The 16,359-nt window shown below is 36.7% G+C and overlaps 3 protein-coding genes across 3 annotated transcripts; all 3 read right to left on the minus strand.

Annotated features, from left to right (window-relative positions):
• Positions 1 to 389: 389 nt before the first annotated feature.
• Positions 390 to 2,869, minus strand: LOC147319478 (formyl peptide receptor 2-like). The gene is made up of 2 exons (XM_086310022.1): positions 2,780 to 2,869; positions 390 to 2,387 (listed from the first exon to the last, which is right to left on the minus strand). The coding sequence occupies exons 1-2, from the start codon at positions 2,787 to 2,789 to the stop codon at positions 1,315 to 1,317; spliced, it is 1,083 nt and encodes a 360-aa protein (XP_086166148.1). The 5' UTR covers positions 2,790 to 2,869; the 3' UTR covers positions 390 to 1,314.
• A 4,541-nt stretch (positions 2,870 to 7,410) lies between these two features.
• On the minus strand, positions 7,411 to 8,999 carry LOC147319479 (formyl peptide receptor 2-like). Its single transcript, XM_086310023.1, has 2 exons — positions 8,876 to 8,999; positions 7,411 to 8,483 (listed from the first exon to the last, which is right to left on the minus strand). Exons 1-2 carry the CDS (start codon positions 8,883 to 8,885, stop codon positions 7,411 to 7,413), a joined length of 1,083 nt encoding a protein of 360 aa, XP_086166149.1. The 5' UTR covers positions 8,886 to 8,999.
• Positions 9,000 to 10,643: 1,644 nt separating this feature from the next.
• LOC147319480 (C3a anaphylatoxin chemotactic receptor-like) lies at positions 10,644 to 13,239 on the minus strand. Its single transcript, XM_086310024.1, has 2 exons — positions 13,123 to 13,239; positions 10,644 to 12,479 (listed from the first exon to the last, which is right to left on the minus strand). Exons 1-2 carry the CDS (start codon positions 13,130 to 13,132, stop codon positions 11,431 to 11,433), a joined length of 1,059 nt encoding a protein of 352 aa, XP_086166150.1. The 5' UTR covers positions 13,133 to 13,239; the 3' UTR covers positions 10,644 to 11,430.
• Between the last annotated feature and the right edge of the window lie 3,120 nt (positions 13,240 to 16,359).

Consider the following 16,359-nt stretch of genomic DNA (forward strand, 5'->3'; position numbering starts at 1 on the left):
CACCCCAAGGCCTAATGACGTATTTAAAAAAAAATCTCAAAAAAGGTTATTTGCATATTTAAAAAAATATACTTGAATACAGAGTAACTGAAATGAAGGCTTTTAAATGTTGCTAAATCTCAAGGATGTACATCTTTTCTAATCTCAGACCTTAAAGTCATAATTCAATTTTTTTTAAAACAGAAAAAGAAAATAAACAACATTTTCATACTAACTTCAGCACATTGCTCCTTGAACTGTAACTATTGCATCTTTTTGTTTACATACTGAATAGTCAATGTAAGAAAACTGACTATTTAGCATGTTTTCTTTATACATTTCTTTATATTTTGTTTCCATGGTGTCAGAATACATTACTGTAATTTTTGAAGGGGTCTCGAGCAATAGTTTTCTTTAGACATGGGCTGCTTTTTTACTCATTCAGTCTCTAACCATTTTCAGAGTAATGTTTTTCGTAACACATTTAACACTGATCTATGAATCAATAAAGAAAAAAAAAACTGCAACTAACTTAAGGGACAGACCAGTTCGGTGTCTACACATAACAGCCAACTAAGCAAATAAACTATTGTAATTCATAAATTTTGGCACCTTTTTATTAGCATTATTTGTTCCCATGTATTTATCGATGAAAAAATGCCAAGGATTAGAGCTTGAAAGCGAAATGTTTCCCAAAAAGTAGCCAAACAACATATGAACTGTATCTTAAGGCCATGACATGAAGAATTACGAAAAAAAAATGATTTATTGTATTTTTTGCTTTGCAACATCTACCTTCTAACATAAAAGTCACTTAAAATTAATTTAATGATGAAATCCAAATCATGGAAAAATGACAGCATCAAAGTAAAAAAACAGAAAACAAAACAAACAACACAAAAAAACCATTCATATGTTAAATAGTTTTAGTGAATTTTAATGCAGAGATGCAGCACGCATAAGTTTTAACGTATTCTGACTAATTAAAATTGTAACTCCTCTTTCTTACTATTATAAGTAAATATAGTAAGCATAGTGGGATATTCTCTGTCTGTGCAACAATAGATAAGTACCATACTAACAAGCTGACATTTTATATTTCTGTGAAAGAGTTTAAAGTTTAAAAAAACAAAAAACAAAAAACCATTTAATGCAATAAAATTCATTAGCAATTGATGTAAAATTCATTACATGAATAAATGAGGGTTTCATTCAAGTCCATATACATGTGAAGGCAGACGAGCAAATTATATTGTGTATGTCTGTTCATGAGCGTAAATTTGTAAAACAAAAAACAATGATTCATTTCAAAATTCATTGTCTGGTGGGGCACTCTTATTCAGTTCTAGGAATCCCCTCAGTGATGATTACTGTGCTTTCTGGGATGTTTTCATAAATGGCTGGGTCGATCCGATCTAAAGTGGCAGTAGTGTCTGATTTTTGGGAAGCTTTTGAAAAGGTTGATGACATGGAGCGGGTGGACAGAAATAACAAATGGTCTTCTGCCAGTGCACTCTCGAGTACAAAACAAATGGACTGTCGAAATTTCTTCTGGAATTCTTCACACATGAAAACATAAAGGATGGGGTTCAAGCAGCTGTTCAGAAAAGCCAGACTCACAGTCAGAGGACCATACATTCTAACAATCCCTTGGAGCTCTAACTTCAATTCTATGAAATTGAAAGTGTGGAAAGGCAACCAACAGATGAAGAATGCAAAAATGATGGAGAAAATGACCCGGCGAGATCTGCGTCTCCTTGTTCTCGGCATGCGCATTGCACGGATACCAATGGACACATAAGAGATCATTATTATCAGGAATGGGATCACAAAGCCCATAACAAAGCGAAAAATGCAGAGAGTCAATTTGTGTTCTTTGATTGTTGCAGAATAACCACAGGAACTTTCCCCTCCGTTCCCCACTGATGCAGTGCGAAAAGTGGCATAAGGAGTGCTGAAGACGCCAGCGATCACCCAGATCCCAGCTGATATAAGCTGAGCTTTGCTGACTGTGCGTTTGTTGTGTGCCCACACCACCACACAGATACACAAACAACGATCCAAACTCATGGCTGTCAGAGTAAAGATGCTGACAAACATGTTGACTACACTCACAAAGGTGTTGAGCTTGCACATGAATTCTCCAAAAGGCCATCGGTGACTCTGAGAGAGAGAAATGATCGAGAAAATAAGGAAGGCCGTGAAGAGGAAGTCAGCTATGGCCAGGTTGAGAAACCAAACCGAGTCGACTGTTTTCTGCATTTTGAATCCCGCCACATAGATAACAAGGCCATTGCCCAGAGTTCCAGCTATAAATATCACACAGTAGATGACAATGGAGGCTGTTTGTATGTGTGTGAAAGCTGCATCTTGTTCAGGTGACTGAGTTGCATTGAAAGTGATGTTATCTGAAAGCAAAAAAGAAAATGTTTTATTAAACAAATCATGTTTCCACAATATATTATATGAACAGATAAAATAAGAGGATTTCATTACATTTGTTGCCAAATTATACAAATTAAGTAATTTTTAATTAACAAAATACAGCTATGCATTTTCATAGTTGGCTCCAACACATGTTCTATGCAATACTAGCTTCTACTTTTGTGATGCACATACAGAATTCTGTGTGCAAGTTGATATTTGCATTTATCTAACTCAGTTTCTTTTGTGATTAATAACATAATTAATAACAGGTATGAGTGCTCATTTTGAACAGTTTAACAAGAACTCAAATAACCTTTCACATATTGCTGCTTAAAGAGAAATAGTAATATATGTCTAGACTAAATTAACTTACCCGTCCCCATGCTCTTTTTAGCTGAGAGAGTCTGCCGTGGTTGTAAGTTGATCTCTATCAGTTGCTGCTTCTACTTGCTCTCTGTCTTTGATAACGCTGCCCTCTCAGTTTTTGCAGCTGCAGATGAAGCAGTATGCAAATACAGAAATGAGCAGATAATTTAATAGTAACGCCTCAGAATATGCTAATGCAACAACATTTGCCTGAACTGAATGAACATTTTTGTGATGACGCTCAAAAGGTTGGACAAATCTTACAAGAGTATTATTTATATCTGTATATTGTGCCAATGTTGTACATATATCACTGTAGACAATCACCGATCGTGGTTAGCTACATCGTTCTTGTGCTGCACTGTACTCACATTCATGCACCCTTACAGACACTCTTTGGCTTATCAGATGAACACAAAAGACAAAGAAGTGCTAAAAATGTAAGAGTTTATTGCATAAAGATTCACCAAATAACATTAAAGTGGCTGTTTGGCAAAGACTGTTGTTATTAAGTGTCGATGCAAACAGTAAAACTGTATATTATTGATTTTGTATGGAAGTAGTCACTGGTGCAGAGATGGAAAAAATGTAAATATGCTTTTGCTTCTTTGTTAGCATTAGCTGTGCTTTAAAAACACAGTAATGCTTCCTGCACACGTGTTGGAAAGTTTCTGTGTGTTTGCACATTAGCTGTAATTATCTGGTTGATCTAGATGTTCAGATAGAACTAAGTAGAGGTGCCCAAGGACACTTTTCAAATAATAGAATACCATATGTCTCAAGCAGTTGATTTTTCTCGGTGGTCATGCATTTAACAGTGTATACCAGTACTATGTAAATGGTAAATGGTAAATGGCCTGTATTTGTATAGCGCTTTACCAGTCCCTAAGGACCCCAAAGCACTTTACACATTCAGTCATCCACCCATTCACACACACATTCACACACTGGTGATGGCAAGCTACATTGTAGCCACAGCCGCTCTGGGGCGCACTGACAGAGGCGAGGCTGCCGGACACTGGCGCCACCGGGCCCTCTGACCATGTATATCATTACTTTCTGCACATGGCACTGGGTAATCATTTGCATTAATAGTGGTTTGTTTATAATTTATTGATACGATCTTGCTATTTCTTTTGTAATTTCTGAACTCTGCACCGAGTACTTGACTTCAGTAATATCATTGAAAAAGATGACATAAATTGTCATATATCAGAATCATTGCCACAAGTGTCCATTTCACGATTCTACTACCACGGTGCCATCCTAAATGACAGCTCGTTACAGGAGTGCGTTTTTATGATGTTCTTCTGTTTATTTATTAATTTATTAGTTTTGCTTTTTTCTTAATCACATATTCAGTTATTCTTATTTCTTAGTAAATTTGTTACTTTATACCAGGGGGGTTGTTAGGGTTTTGAAACACTGAGCCCTTAGCCCAGCTCTGAAATGTTTTGGATTTTCCTTTGATAACAACACCTCTTTAAAGTTTTTTTTAAATTACTGCTTTGTGCTGGATGGAAAGTTATCTGTCTGGAAGAAGGCAAAAGGTTTATTATAATGGTTATTTCTCAGAGGGCCGCGAAATGAACTGTGGTCTACCCCAAGGCAGCTGCCTCGGTCCACTTCTCTACTCAGTTTTTACAAATGATTTGCCGTATGTCCTGGATAAATCTCATCTTGTAATGTACGCTGATGATTCCACCATGTTTTATTCAGCCAGTAGCCACTCTGAATTGACAAGCGTATTACAACTAGATTTGCTGAATGTGTTTGATTGGATAAGTAAAAACAACATGATTATAAATGTGACTAAATCCAAATCCATGTTAATAGGAAGTAGAGCACGTTTAATCAACAGTCCACAACTAAATCTTTCCATAGCTGGATCGGCATTAGAACAGGTCACCCAGATTAAATTACTTGGTGTTACCATAAACCACCACCTTTCATGGTCTCAGCACATCAATTCTGTTATTAAGAAAATGGGACAGGGCATAGCTATAGCTAGGAAATGCTCCTTTTATATTACTTCTTCAGTTATGAAAGATGTCATTAACGCATTAGTATTATCTCATCTAGAGTACTGCTCAATCATCTGGTCTGCAGCTAATAAGACAGATCTGAATAGACTTCAGTTAGTCCAAAATAGGGCGGCCAGATTAATGTTAAGGTGTTCATACTATACAAGTATTGACAAAATGCATGATAAACTTTCTTGGCTTTCTGTACAAGCTAAATTATACTATGGCTTACTTGTATTTTTAAAGAAAACAATACTGTTAAACACACCACACTTTTTTTGTGCTCAGTTGCAGTATCCAGATGAAATTCATAATCATGCCACACGATTCTCAAACAACCACAATTTAGTAATTCCTCGTGTTAAAAGTAACTTTTTGAAAAACTCTGTTATATTCAGAGCATCGTTTCAGTGGAATAAGTTGCCTGAGGCAATAAGAGAATTGGCTTCAATTCATAATTTTAAAAATCACCTAAAAGCCTATTTAGGCAGTTTTTAATGTATTTGTAAAAATTGTAGAGGGTAATATCACTTGTAATGGAAATTGTGTATTTTGTTTGAGTGTTTTGTTTTGGTTTTCTGCTTTTATATAATTTTTAATATTCACATGTTTACATTTCAGTATTGTAAAACTTTACTGTAGATCTAATTGTTGTAACATTTTATTTGGAGATATTTGATGGCTTGGGCCCCAGGAAGACTAGCAACCACTGTTGTGGAAGCTAATGGGGTTCCTTATAAATAAACAAATAAACAAAACATTTTATAGTATAATTCATATAACATCTCAAACATTATGAACACTAAAGATTGAATTCTTAGAATGATTCAGAAATAAACAGTAAACAATAAAAAGTTCAATTTGAGTTCTTCTTGTTTGATGCAATAAAAAAATTAAGCAGCAGGAATAAAACTTAAAAAAAAATGTTAGAATGTCGATGAAGTATTAATTTGAGAAAGTATTTATCTAGTTAAGTTTTTAAATTTTACCTGCCCTGGTCTCATAACTTCTTTCCTGTTATTTTGGTATCTCGTTGTTCAGCTCCTCTACTCTCCGTGTCACACAAAGTCACTGAGTCATGGTCGCAGGACCATGACACTCCGCACCTTTTCTTCTCTCCTCTGTCCTGCTTATAAGAAGAATGTAATATAAACCGTATACTAAACAGGTTTTCTTTCAGTGGATGGGAGGAGCGGTTAATGAGGAAATTAAAATAGTAAACAAAAACATGCCCACCAATCAATAACAAGGCCGGAGCCATCATACCTATTACGGTATTTATTTTTTGCTTTGCAGTTCTACATCTATCCTTGTGTAAGAAGAATGTGTTTAGTAGCCATTTTTAAAAAAAATAATTCTTGACTTAATTTTATTTTTAGTCTCAGAACGAATAGTGAGGCAATACCATTTTGATTTTGCAACAACCACAAGTCCTAATTGAGAAAGGCACAGCTCATCCGTGCAATAACAAACCTATAATAAGCGGAGGCTATCTCTAGTTCTTTGACTGTATTTCATAGTTTAATAGCCTACAAAAATCTAATGTGTTAATCTGTTGGTTATAATTTTAAAGGATTTATATATATATATATATATATATATATATATATATATATATATATATATATATATATATATATATATATATATATATATAAGGATTCCTTTTATTTTTCAATTTGCATAGTGTGTTCAATACTACACTGTGGCATAAAGTATACAGCCTTATAAATATCCAGTGAAATAAAAGAAGAGTATGCAGAGTGTAAGCCAGTTTTGTCATGCAGACAACATCAGCATGTTTTTATTAACAGGTTGATCAAAAAACCCTTAATGATCAATAAAAAGACACAGCTCTCGTGTAAGAGTATGATGCATATTGTTTAAACATGGTTAGGAACATACATACAAAAAAGTGAAAGTAATTTAAAATGAAATGTCATAATGGTATTTCAAATCATGGAAATTGACAGCATGAAAGAAAAAAAAAAGAAACTCCCTGGAGTTTGTTTGATGGTTCTCTGGAGTTATGAAACACACTTCTCAGTCTGGAAATCTGATGGATAAGTCTGGGTTTGGTTGTTGCCAGGAGAATGGTAATTTTCTGACTGCATTGTGCCAAGTGAAAGGAACTGTAATGAATATTTAATCCTCCCAAATTTTTTGAAACAATTTGGGGATGGCCCCTGCCTGTTCCAATATCACTGTGCAAGAATGCACAAAGCACTGTGTCCATAAAAACATGGATGAACGGGTTTGGTGTTGAAGAACTGGACTGGCCTGCACAGGTTCCTGACCTCAATAGAACATCTTTGCGATGAATTAGAGTCGAGACTGCGAGTCAGGCCTTCTCATCCAACATCGCTGTCTAATCTCACAAGTGGTCTTCTGGAAGAATGGTAAACACATTCCTAAACATCTCAATGAGTTGAAGGGTGGGCTGACATCATCTTAAACACTATACATTAGAATGGGATTTCATTCAAGTTCATATACATGTGAAGGCAGACAAGCAAACACTTTTGGAAATATTGTGTATGTCTGTGCATGAGCGTAAATTTGTAAAACAAAAAACAATGATTCATTTCAAAATTCATTGTCTGGTGGGGCACTCTTATTCAGTTCTAGGAATCCCCTCAGTGATGATTACTGTGCTTTCTGGGATGTTTTCATAAATGGCTGGGTCGATCCGATCTAAAGTGGCAGTAGTGTCTGATTTTTGGGAAGCTTTTGAAAAGGTTGATGACATGGAGCGGGTGGACAGAAATAACAAATGGTCTTCTGCCAGTGCACTCTCGAGTACAAAACAAATGGACTGTCGAAATTTCTTCTGGAATTCTTCACACATGAAAACATAAAGGATGGGGTTCAAGCAGCTGTTCAGAAAAGCCAGACTCACAGTCAGAGGACCATACATTCTAACAATCCCCTGGAGCTCTAACTTCAATTCTATGAAATTGAAAGTGTGGAAAGGCAACCAACAGATGAAGAATGCAAAAATGATGGAGAAAATGACCCGGCGAGATCTGCGTCTCCTTGTTCTCGGCATGCGCATTGCACGGATACCAATGGACACATAAGAGATCATTATTATCAGGAATGGGATCACAAAGCCCATAACAAAGCGAAAAATGCAGAGAGTCAATTTGTGTTCTTTGATTGTTGCAGAATAACCACAGGAACTTTCCCCTCCGTTCCCCACTGATGCAGTGCGAAAAGTGGCATAAGGAGTGCTGAAGACGCCAGCGATGACCCAGATCCCAGCTGATATAAGCTGAGCTTTGCTGACTGTGCGTTTGTTGTGTGCCCACACCACCACACAGATACACAGACAACGATCCAAACTCATGGCTGTCAGAGTAAAGATGCTGACAAACATGTTGACTACACTCACAAAGGTGTTGAGCTTGCACATGAATGTTCCAAAAGGCCATCGGTGACTCTGAGAGAGAGAAATGATCGAGAAAATAAGGAAGGCCGTGAAGAGGAAGTCAGCTATGGCCAGGTTGAGAAACCAAACCGAGTCGACTGTTTTCTGCATTTTGAATCCCGCCACATAGATAACAAGGCCATTGCCCAGAGTTCCAGCTATAAATATCACACAGTAGATGACAATGGAGGCTGTTTGTATGTGTGTGAAAGCTGCATCTTGTTCAGGTGACTGAGTTGCATTGAAAGTGATGTTATCTGAAAGCAAAAAAGAAAATGTTTTATTAAACAAATCATGTTTCCACAATATATTATATGAACAGATAAAATAAGAGGATTTCATTACATTTGTTGCCAAATTATACAAATTAAGTAATTTTTAATTAACAAAATACAGCTATGCATTTTCATAGTTGGCTCCAACACATGTTCTATGCAATACTAGCTTCTACTTTTGTGATGCACATACAGAATTCTGTGTGCAAGTTGATATTTGCATTTATCTAACTCAGTTTCTTTTGTGATTAATAACATAATTAATAACAGGTATGAGTGCTCATTTTGAACAGTTTAACAAGAACTCAAATAACCTTTCACATATTGCTGCTTAAAGAGAAATAGTAATATATGTCTAGACTAAATTAACTTACCCGTCCCCATGCTCTTTTTAGCTGAGAGAGTCTGCCGTGGTTGTAAGTTGATCTCTATCAGTTGCTGCTTCTACTTGCTCTCTGTCTTTGATTTCTCCTCCCTCTCAGTTTCTGCAGCTGCAGATGAATCAGTACGCAAATACAGAAATGAGCAGATAACAAAACAGTAATTTCTCAGAACACACTAATGCAACAACATTTGCCTGAACTGAATGAACATTTTTGTGATGACAAGTCTTAATAGAGTATTATTTTATAGCTAACTATTGTACCCTTCTTGCATATTTTGCTGTAGAGAGTCCCATTTGTGGTTACCTACATTGTGCTTCTGCTACACAAAAAGTCACTTGACTTATCAGATGGACATGAAAGACACACATATGCTAATAGTTTTAGAGATCATTTAAAAATCGTTCATAGATTTACCAATTAACATTATAGTGTATGTTTGGTATGTTGTTAACAAGTGTCAATACAAACAGTAAAATTCAGTTAAAAAATGATGCTGTTGAGTTCAGTCTTATATTTATTGTCAAGGCTGAGTGGCCGGTGTATGGATTGGACCCTAACGCACACAGTCGTGTGATGTGAAGGCCCTGAGTAAATGTGGTTATCCCAGCTGGACTTTTGTCAAAGCTGGGAAGGCGCCAAAAGAAAGCTGCTACAGGCCAGTGGACACTCTTTCAAGGATGAGGATGTACTCATCCTGGACAGGGAGGAACGCTGGTTTGACTTATCTAATTACTGTGTCAGAAAAGTAACTTAATTACTAAATAAGTAATTTAACTAAATACTTCTTAAAATCCCTATAAACCTTGAGCGGGCAAACAATAGAAATTAAACTCTTTAAATAATAAATACTTTTTTTTTTTAAAGACGGAGACTCTACTGTACGCAGCGGTAGCATCTCTTCCACAATATAGACTGCAATAATTTTTTTAAGATCACCTTCAGACGCTTTCTGTGCTGCTGAAATAAAATCAGGTTTTGCCTGCTTAGCAGGAGTTGTCCATGGATGATGAACAAGGATCACTCAGAAGTGTTCGTCTATGCTCTCGTGTCAGGCGCTTCAGTAGATTACTCATGCTATTAACAGCAGCCGATAGTTTTTTTCTCCCTAGGACATAGCTTACATATTACTGTAATATTCTTGTCTGCTTGTTTCAGAAAAGTGAAGAGACGGGAATATTTCTATTTCAAAAAACAGCCACTCGCTTCAGCCGAGTCCTACATATTCTGCTTTAGAATACGACTATGCAGCAAAGTGGCGCGAAATGACGTGCAGCTGCACTACAGCGATGTTAAAGCGGCAGAGTTTACGTCTACATTTAGAAGACAAATGATTGAAATTAAATAATGATTTCAGCGAGTTTAATTATTTTACAATGTAACACAAGTACATTGTAAGTAACTGTAATTAAAATACCTAAAAATGAACAGTAATTAGTTACTCTACTTTTTCAGTGGAAAAGTAATTTAATTACAGTAACTCGTTACTTAGTAACGCATTACACCCAACACTGCTCATGGCCTTTGATCGGTGGGTTTTGGTCAGTGGTTGTTGATCAATGGTCATGAGAATCTGCATAATTAAGATTAAGAAACTGACCTCCCAGCCCACTGTTCCTTCAGTGGGCAGGTTTCAGTCATTATGCAAATATACTGTTTAAAAGATTGGGGAAAACTGCAGCCAGCTGAGACTGAAGAAGACAATGGGATGAGTGTCGAAACATTTCTCCCACTGAAAACGCTACGTCCAGATAAACAGAATCAGACTCAGAATCAGACTTCATCAGAATGTTTTTATTCTTTTATTTTATATACAAGTGTAACAAAATCATAATGCTCTATTAAAGTTCAGTGTCTTCTGACATCATTATGAATTCTGATCATAAAGAAAAAACTGGTTGATGAGCAGGAGTATTAAAAGCTTACTTAGAAACATATATAACTTTTCTCAAAGGAAATTTAATGATGGCAATCCAATTTCTATGAACAATATAAAGTTCAAAAAAAGAAACAAAAACAACCCCCTCTCCAAAGAAAGAAAAAAAAAAACGCTTCATGTAATACTTCATGTCATCCTTCTCTCACCCCAACCGGTCGCAGCAGATGGCTGCCCCTCCCTGAGCCTGGTTCTGCCGGAGGTTTCTTCCTGTTAAAAGGGAGTTTTTCCTTCCCACTGTTGCCAAAGTGCTTGCTCATAGGGGGTCATATGATTGTTGGGTTTTTCTCTGTATCTATGAAGCGCCTTGAGGCGACTTTTGTTGTGATTTGGCGCTATATAAATAAAATTGAATTGAATTAATCCTTTGTTTTAATCAAGAACTCAATAGCTATAACTCCAAGCTGCAGCACAATAACATGGGTTTTCAGTTACTCTGACTCTTTCTTGCTTGTCTAATAATATGACAAGACAAAAACACGTGCTTTGTGTTTCTGTGCATGAATGTACTTTATGTTATAATCTGATGTGAAAGTTTTGGATTAAAAATCAATGAATTCCTTTTTACATTGCCTTTTGTTACACTGGATTTTGTTGCTGTGTGTTGATTTTACTCGGAGACCGGAATCTCCTCAGTGATGATCACGTTACTTACTGGGATGTTTTCATAAATGGCTGGGTCAATTATTTTTAAAGTTGCAGCAGGATCAAATTTTTGAGACATTTTTGAAATGGTTGATGACGTACAGTGACTGGACACATGGTCCTCTGCCAGAGCACTCTCAAGTACAAAACATATGGACTGCCGAAGCTTCTTCGTGAATTCTTCACACATGAAAACATAGAGGATGGGGTTCAGGCAGCTGTTCAGAAAAGCCAGACTCAAAGTCAGAGGACCCATGATTCTAACAATGTTCCTGAGGTCTGGGTTATTCACAGCCTTCAATTCTATAAAGTTAAAAACATGGAAGGGTAACCAGCAGATGAAGAATGCAAAAATGATGGAGAAAATGATTCTGTGAGATCTCCTTCTCCTTGTTCTCTGCATGCGCATTGCACGGATCCCTATGGCCACATAAGAGATGACTATTACCAGGAATGGGATCACAAAGCCCATAACAAAGCGAAAAATGTGGAGACTCCATTTTTGTTCATGTGTCATAGAATAACCACAGTAATATGTCCCATTATCTCCTAACACGGTGCGAAAAGTGGCATAAGGAGTGCTGCAGATCGCAGCAGTCACCCAGATACCAGCACATATGAGCCGAGCTTTGCAGACTGTGCGTTTGTTCTGTGCCCACACCACCACCCAGATGGACAAACAACGATCCAAACTTATAGCTGTCAGAGTAAAGATGCTGGCAAACATGTTGACTAAAGTGACAAAGTTGTTGAGCTTGCACACGAATTGTCCAAAAGGCCACTGGTGACTCTGCGAGAGAGAAATTATCGAGAAAATCAGGAAGGCCGTGAAGAGGAAGTCAGCTATGGCCAGGTTGAGAAACCAAATTGAGTGGACTGTTTTCTGCATTTTGAAGCCCGTCATGTAGATAACCAGGGCGTTGCCCAGAGTTCCAACTATAAATATCACACAGTAGATGAGAATGGAGGCTGTTTGTATGTGTGTGGAAGCTGCTTCCAGCCCAGATGACTGACCTGTTGCGAAACAAAAAAACATGAAAGCAATGCATCACAGACATTAGTTGAAACTTATAAAAACGCTTCTTTACTTAAGTGTACATGGCTATGTAATTGTTATGGTTGTATGTTATAGTGCTTGATTCTAACACATATTCTGTGCAACACTAGCTTCTAGTATAGTATCCAGAATATGTGACATACATACTTCTTTTATCATAAAAAAATCACATAAAATATCAGAAAAACAAGATAAAAAAAGAAACAAAACAACAAAAAAGGTTTGATTGTGTTAGCAGGTTAAAAACATTATATATATATATATATATATATATATATATATATATATATATATATATATATATATATACACATATATATATATATACAATTTTCAAGTGCATATAATTCTATATTACAGTGCTTTGGCCTGGCACATGGGCTACAGTAGTTGCTCAAGATAGAGTACCACATTATGTGAAGTACTCACAGAATTCCTTGTGCAATTTCACATATTTATTTATTAATTTCTTAATTTCTGTTGTGATCAGAACTAATAACAAGCAGGCATACTCATATTAATCATTTTAGCAAGAAATCCTAATGACATTCACTTAATGCAATTTAAAAGAAATGCTCATAGATGTTTAAATTGTCTTACCTGTCCCCATGGTTCTTTAGCTGAGAGAGTCTGTCTTTACTCCAAGTGGATTTTATCTTCTTTTTGCTTGCTGTCTGTCTTTGCTTAACCCTCCCTCTCAGATTATGCAGCTCTAAATGAGGCAGTATGCACATGCAGAAAAGAGTTGGGAAAAGAAAACAGGAACACTCTAGAACATGCTAATTCAGCAAAAACGGCTGCCTGCGAGTGCGCTGTTGGAGAAACGGAGCCAGGCAGACAGAGGAGAACTGAAGTTCGACCAGGTACCAAAGCAAATCATTCGTACTGTACAAATAATGTAAATATGACGGTGTATCACAAAAGATCGATATCAAACTGATCACTTGACCCATATTACGTTACTTGCTCTTCAAGTGAATTAACAAATGGCGAAATGAAAAGCCGAACAACAACAATGCTGTTTCTTTAGAGAGTCTTAGCTTACATGTGTGTCTATTTCATATTTTCAGTTGTTACTCTCCACGGCTAAATAAATCGGATTCAGTAATGCACTGATATACAAGAATGGACATGAGGGGCTTCTTTCAAAGCAAAAACTCTGGTAGTATTTTATATATTATGCTTTGTATGTTGTTCAGTATATACCCCAAAACAAGAGGAATTTCAATACACAGCAGTATATTCACAGTTGAAACCAGATATTTACATACACTTTATGGAAAACACAAGAACATTTTTTTACTGTACAACATCAATTTAGAGTAAACTTGTTTTGTTTTAGATAAATAAATATTGAAATATCTTTTGAATTAGTTAATTGTCAGAATAAAGAGAGACAGAGCTGTCTATTTTTTTTATCACTTTCATCAAATTTAGGAGTACATATACACTAAATTTATTGTTAATTAATAAGAAACTCCAGACGATTCCATTCTGAGCTGAAGAAGCTTCTGATAGGTTAGTAGAGTCCATGTGAGTAAATTGGTGGCACAGCTGTGGATGCTGTGGGATAAAAAGGGGGTGTTTTTTCTGTTATTTTAGTATCGGCATTATTAGTACATCAGAATCATATAACCAGCTTTGCATTAAACATTTATTGAAGCTTTTGACATTACATTTGTCATGATCTGGCTGTGTGGAGGCAGAAGAGGACCCAAACGCAAAACTCACGGAGACAAAAAGCTGAACTCAAAATCACTGCTTTATTGCAGGCTTCACAAAGAAACAGAACTAAATTGGGAATGCTAACAGAAAACCGAGGGAACACAGAAAGACACACAGGTCCGGGGAGGAGACATTGACAATGCGACACTGAACTGAGGGAGACATGAGGGAAGTGGGAGCACACGGGGAACACAGCTGACACAGATAATCATAACGAGACAGGGCAGGAGTGAACACAACATGACGCATACTGACGAGAGACTGTCAAAGTAAAACAGGAAGAGAGGTTCAGACAGGAGGAGAGAGCACAGACATAACGAGCTGGGGAAAACATTGAATGAAACACAAGGAGAAACGAGGACTCACAGATACACAGAGGGGCACACAGGGGGTAATCAAATAAGGAACATCTTAACAGAACCTAGGAACCACGGCATAAATAAGGAACAAAATACAAAAATACAAGAAAACTAAGAATGCTGGGCCAATATGGCCCAGGATCATGACAACATTAACATTTGTATTACAATGATTGTTATAACCTCAGGTTAATCTTCTATTTACAGGTGGCAGAATAATCATATGATCTTTCATTGCAGGTGTAACCATGATCATCTCATACATATTGCAGTTTGTTGCTCATTATAGAGTTGTGCTCAAGTTAATAAGGGTTAAAAGCTACAGTCAGCGCGATGTCTGGCTGATCTATGGAGGGGAGAGGCTTCGAGCATGGAAGACCGCACGCGCTTACACAACACTGATATCATGTTATTCTTTGTGATCTTATATTCAGTTATATCTTTTGTTATGTTTTAAGTAGTGGCAGTTGATTAAACAATATTACATACTTGCTTCAGAGCATTACACACTGATCACCTTAACAAACCTGGAAATCCTTGTAGCTGCAATGTTGTGTCTCCATAGGGGACGGTTGGCTCCAGGAGATAAGCGGGAGTCAGTGCCTGTCCTCGGGATGGAGAGAATGTTCCTTTGCTGTGTCAAATAACTGTCAACATTGATTGTATTGTACCTGTCTTACGCATGAGGGGGCGTTCTAATACCCTGATTTCATAAAACTATTGTGATGTGGTTTTTGAGGTGAGATCTGATGCTGTCTGCGTACGGTGTCCATCTCCCACGCGTGTGATCATTAAAATCATCGTTTGATTCAACCTGGCCGGACCAGTGTTGTTATTTTGGTTTTTCCTCTTGTATCCATCCCCAATATTTGAATCCGTAACAATGCATATAAGGCAAAACACAGAGCCTGTTTCTTTGAAATGGGAAAATCAAGAGATGTCAACCAAAACACCAGGAAAAGAATCGTGGAGCTCCATAAGTGTGGCTCCATTTTGAATACAATTTGGTGCCATTTACAATTAAGAAATACAGATAGTTTCTCTCTTTACTCTTAAAGTTAACAAATATGTTTTTATATTTATCAATCTAAAAAAAAAGAAACATTTAGTCTGATTTGATATTACAATTAAAAAAGTGTATCTGTTTTTATCTGAAGAGTGTGTAAATATCTGGTTTCAACTGTAGATTTGATGATTGTCAGCACAAAGAGGGAGAGAGAGGAACAGAGATGGAACAAGAGCAGGTGAGACACACGTTAGTCAAATGGTTGTTTACCAAAAATATCACCGTATCACAGGTCCTCATGTATCTCGTACCTAGTGTTCCTTTTTAGGTTTGTTATTTTTCAAGTTATATATTTATTAAGTTATGCAGGCTTGTTTGCACAACAAGGCTAAATAATTATATGAACTTTTCTCAATCTAAATAGTGGACTTTGGTAGAATTAAAAACTAACCTGAGTTTTTCAGAAACTACTGCAGAAACTGCTGCATATTCTACAGTAATTTTCCCACACAGCCATCTTTAGGATTTACAGAGAATCATCTGAAAAAACGTAACGTGAGTTTTCATTATGTGGTTCGGAATCACCAAGATGGAGATGGATAACGTTCCCAGCAGCACGTTTACTCTCTGCACCTCAACAACATAAAAAACAGTTCCTGTGTAAAGCCTTCATGATAATCCTCTGGCCACTCAGAAGCCAAAAAGCTTTGCCAGGTCTGATGAGCCTCAGTCTCTGTTATAGGATCA

Source organism: Aulonocara sp. 'chitande type north' Nkhata Bay, linkage group LG11 (genome assembly GCF_057382095.1).
Source record: "Aulonocara sp. 'chitande type north' Nkhata Bay isolate Kocher_YH1m ecotype deep benthic linkage group LG11, A_spYH_male_GT1.1, whole genome shotgun sequence".
NCBI lineage: Eukaryota > Metazoa > Chordata > Actinopteri > Cichliformes > Cichlidae > Aulonocara > Aulonocara sp. 'chitande type north' Nkhata Bay.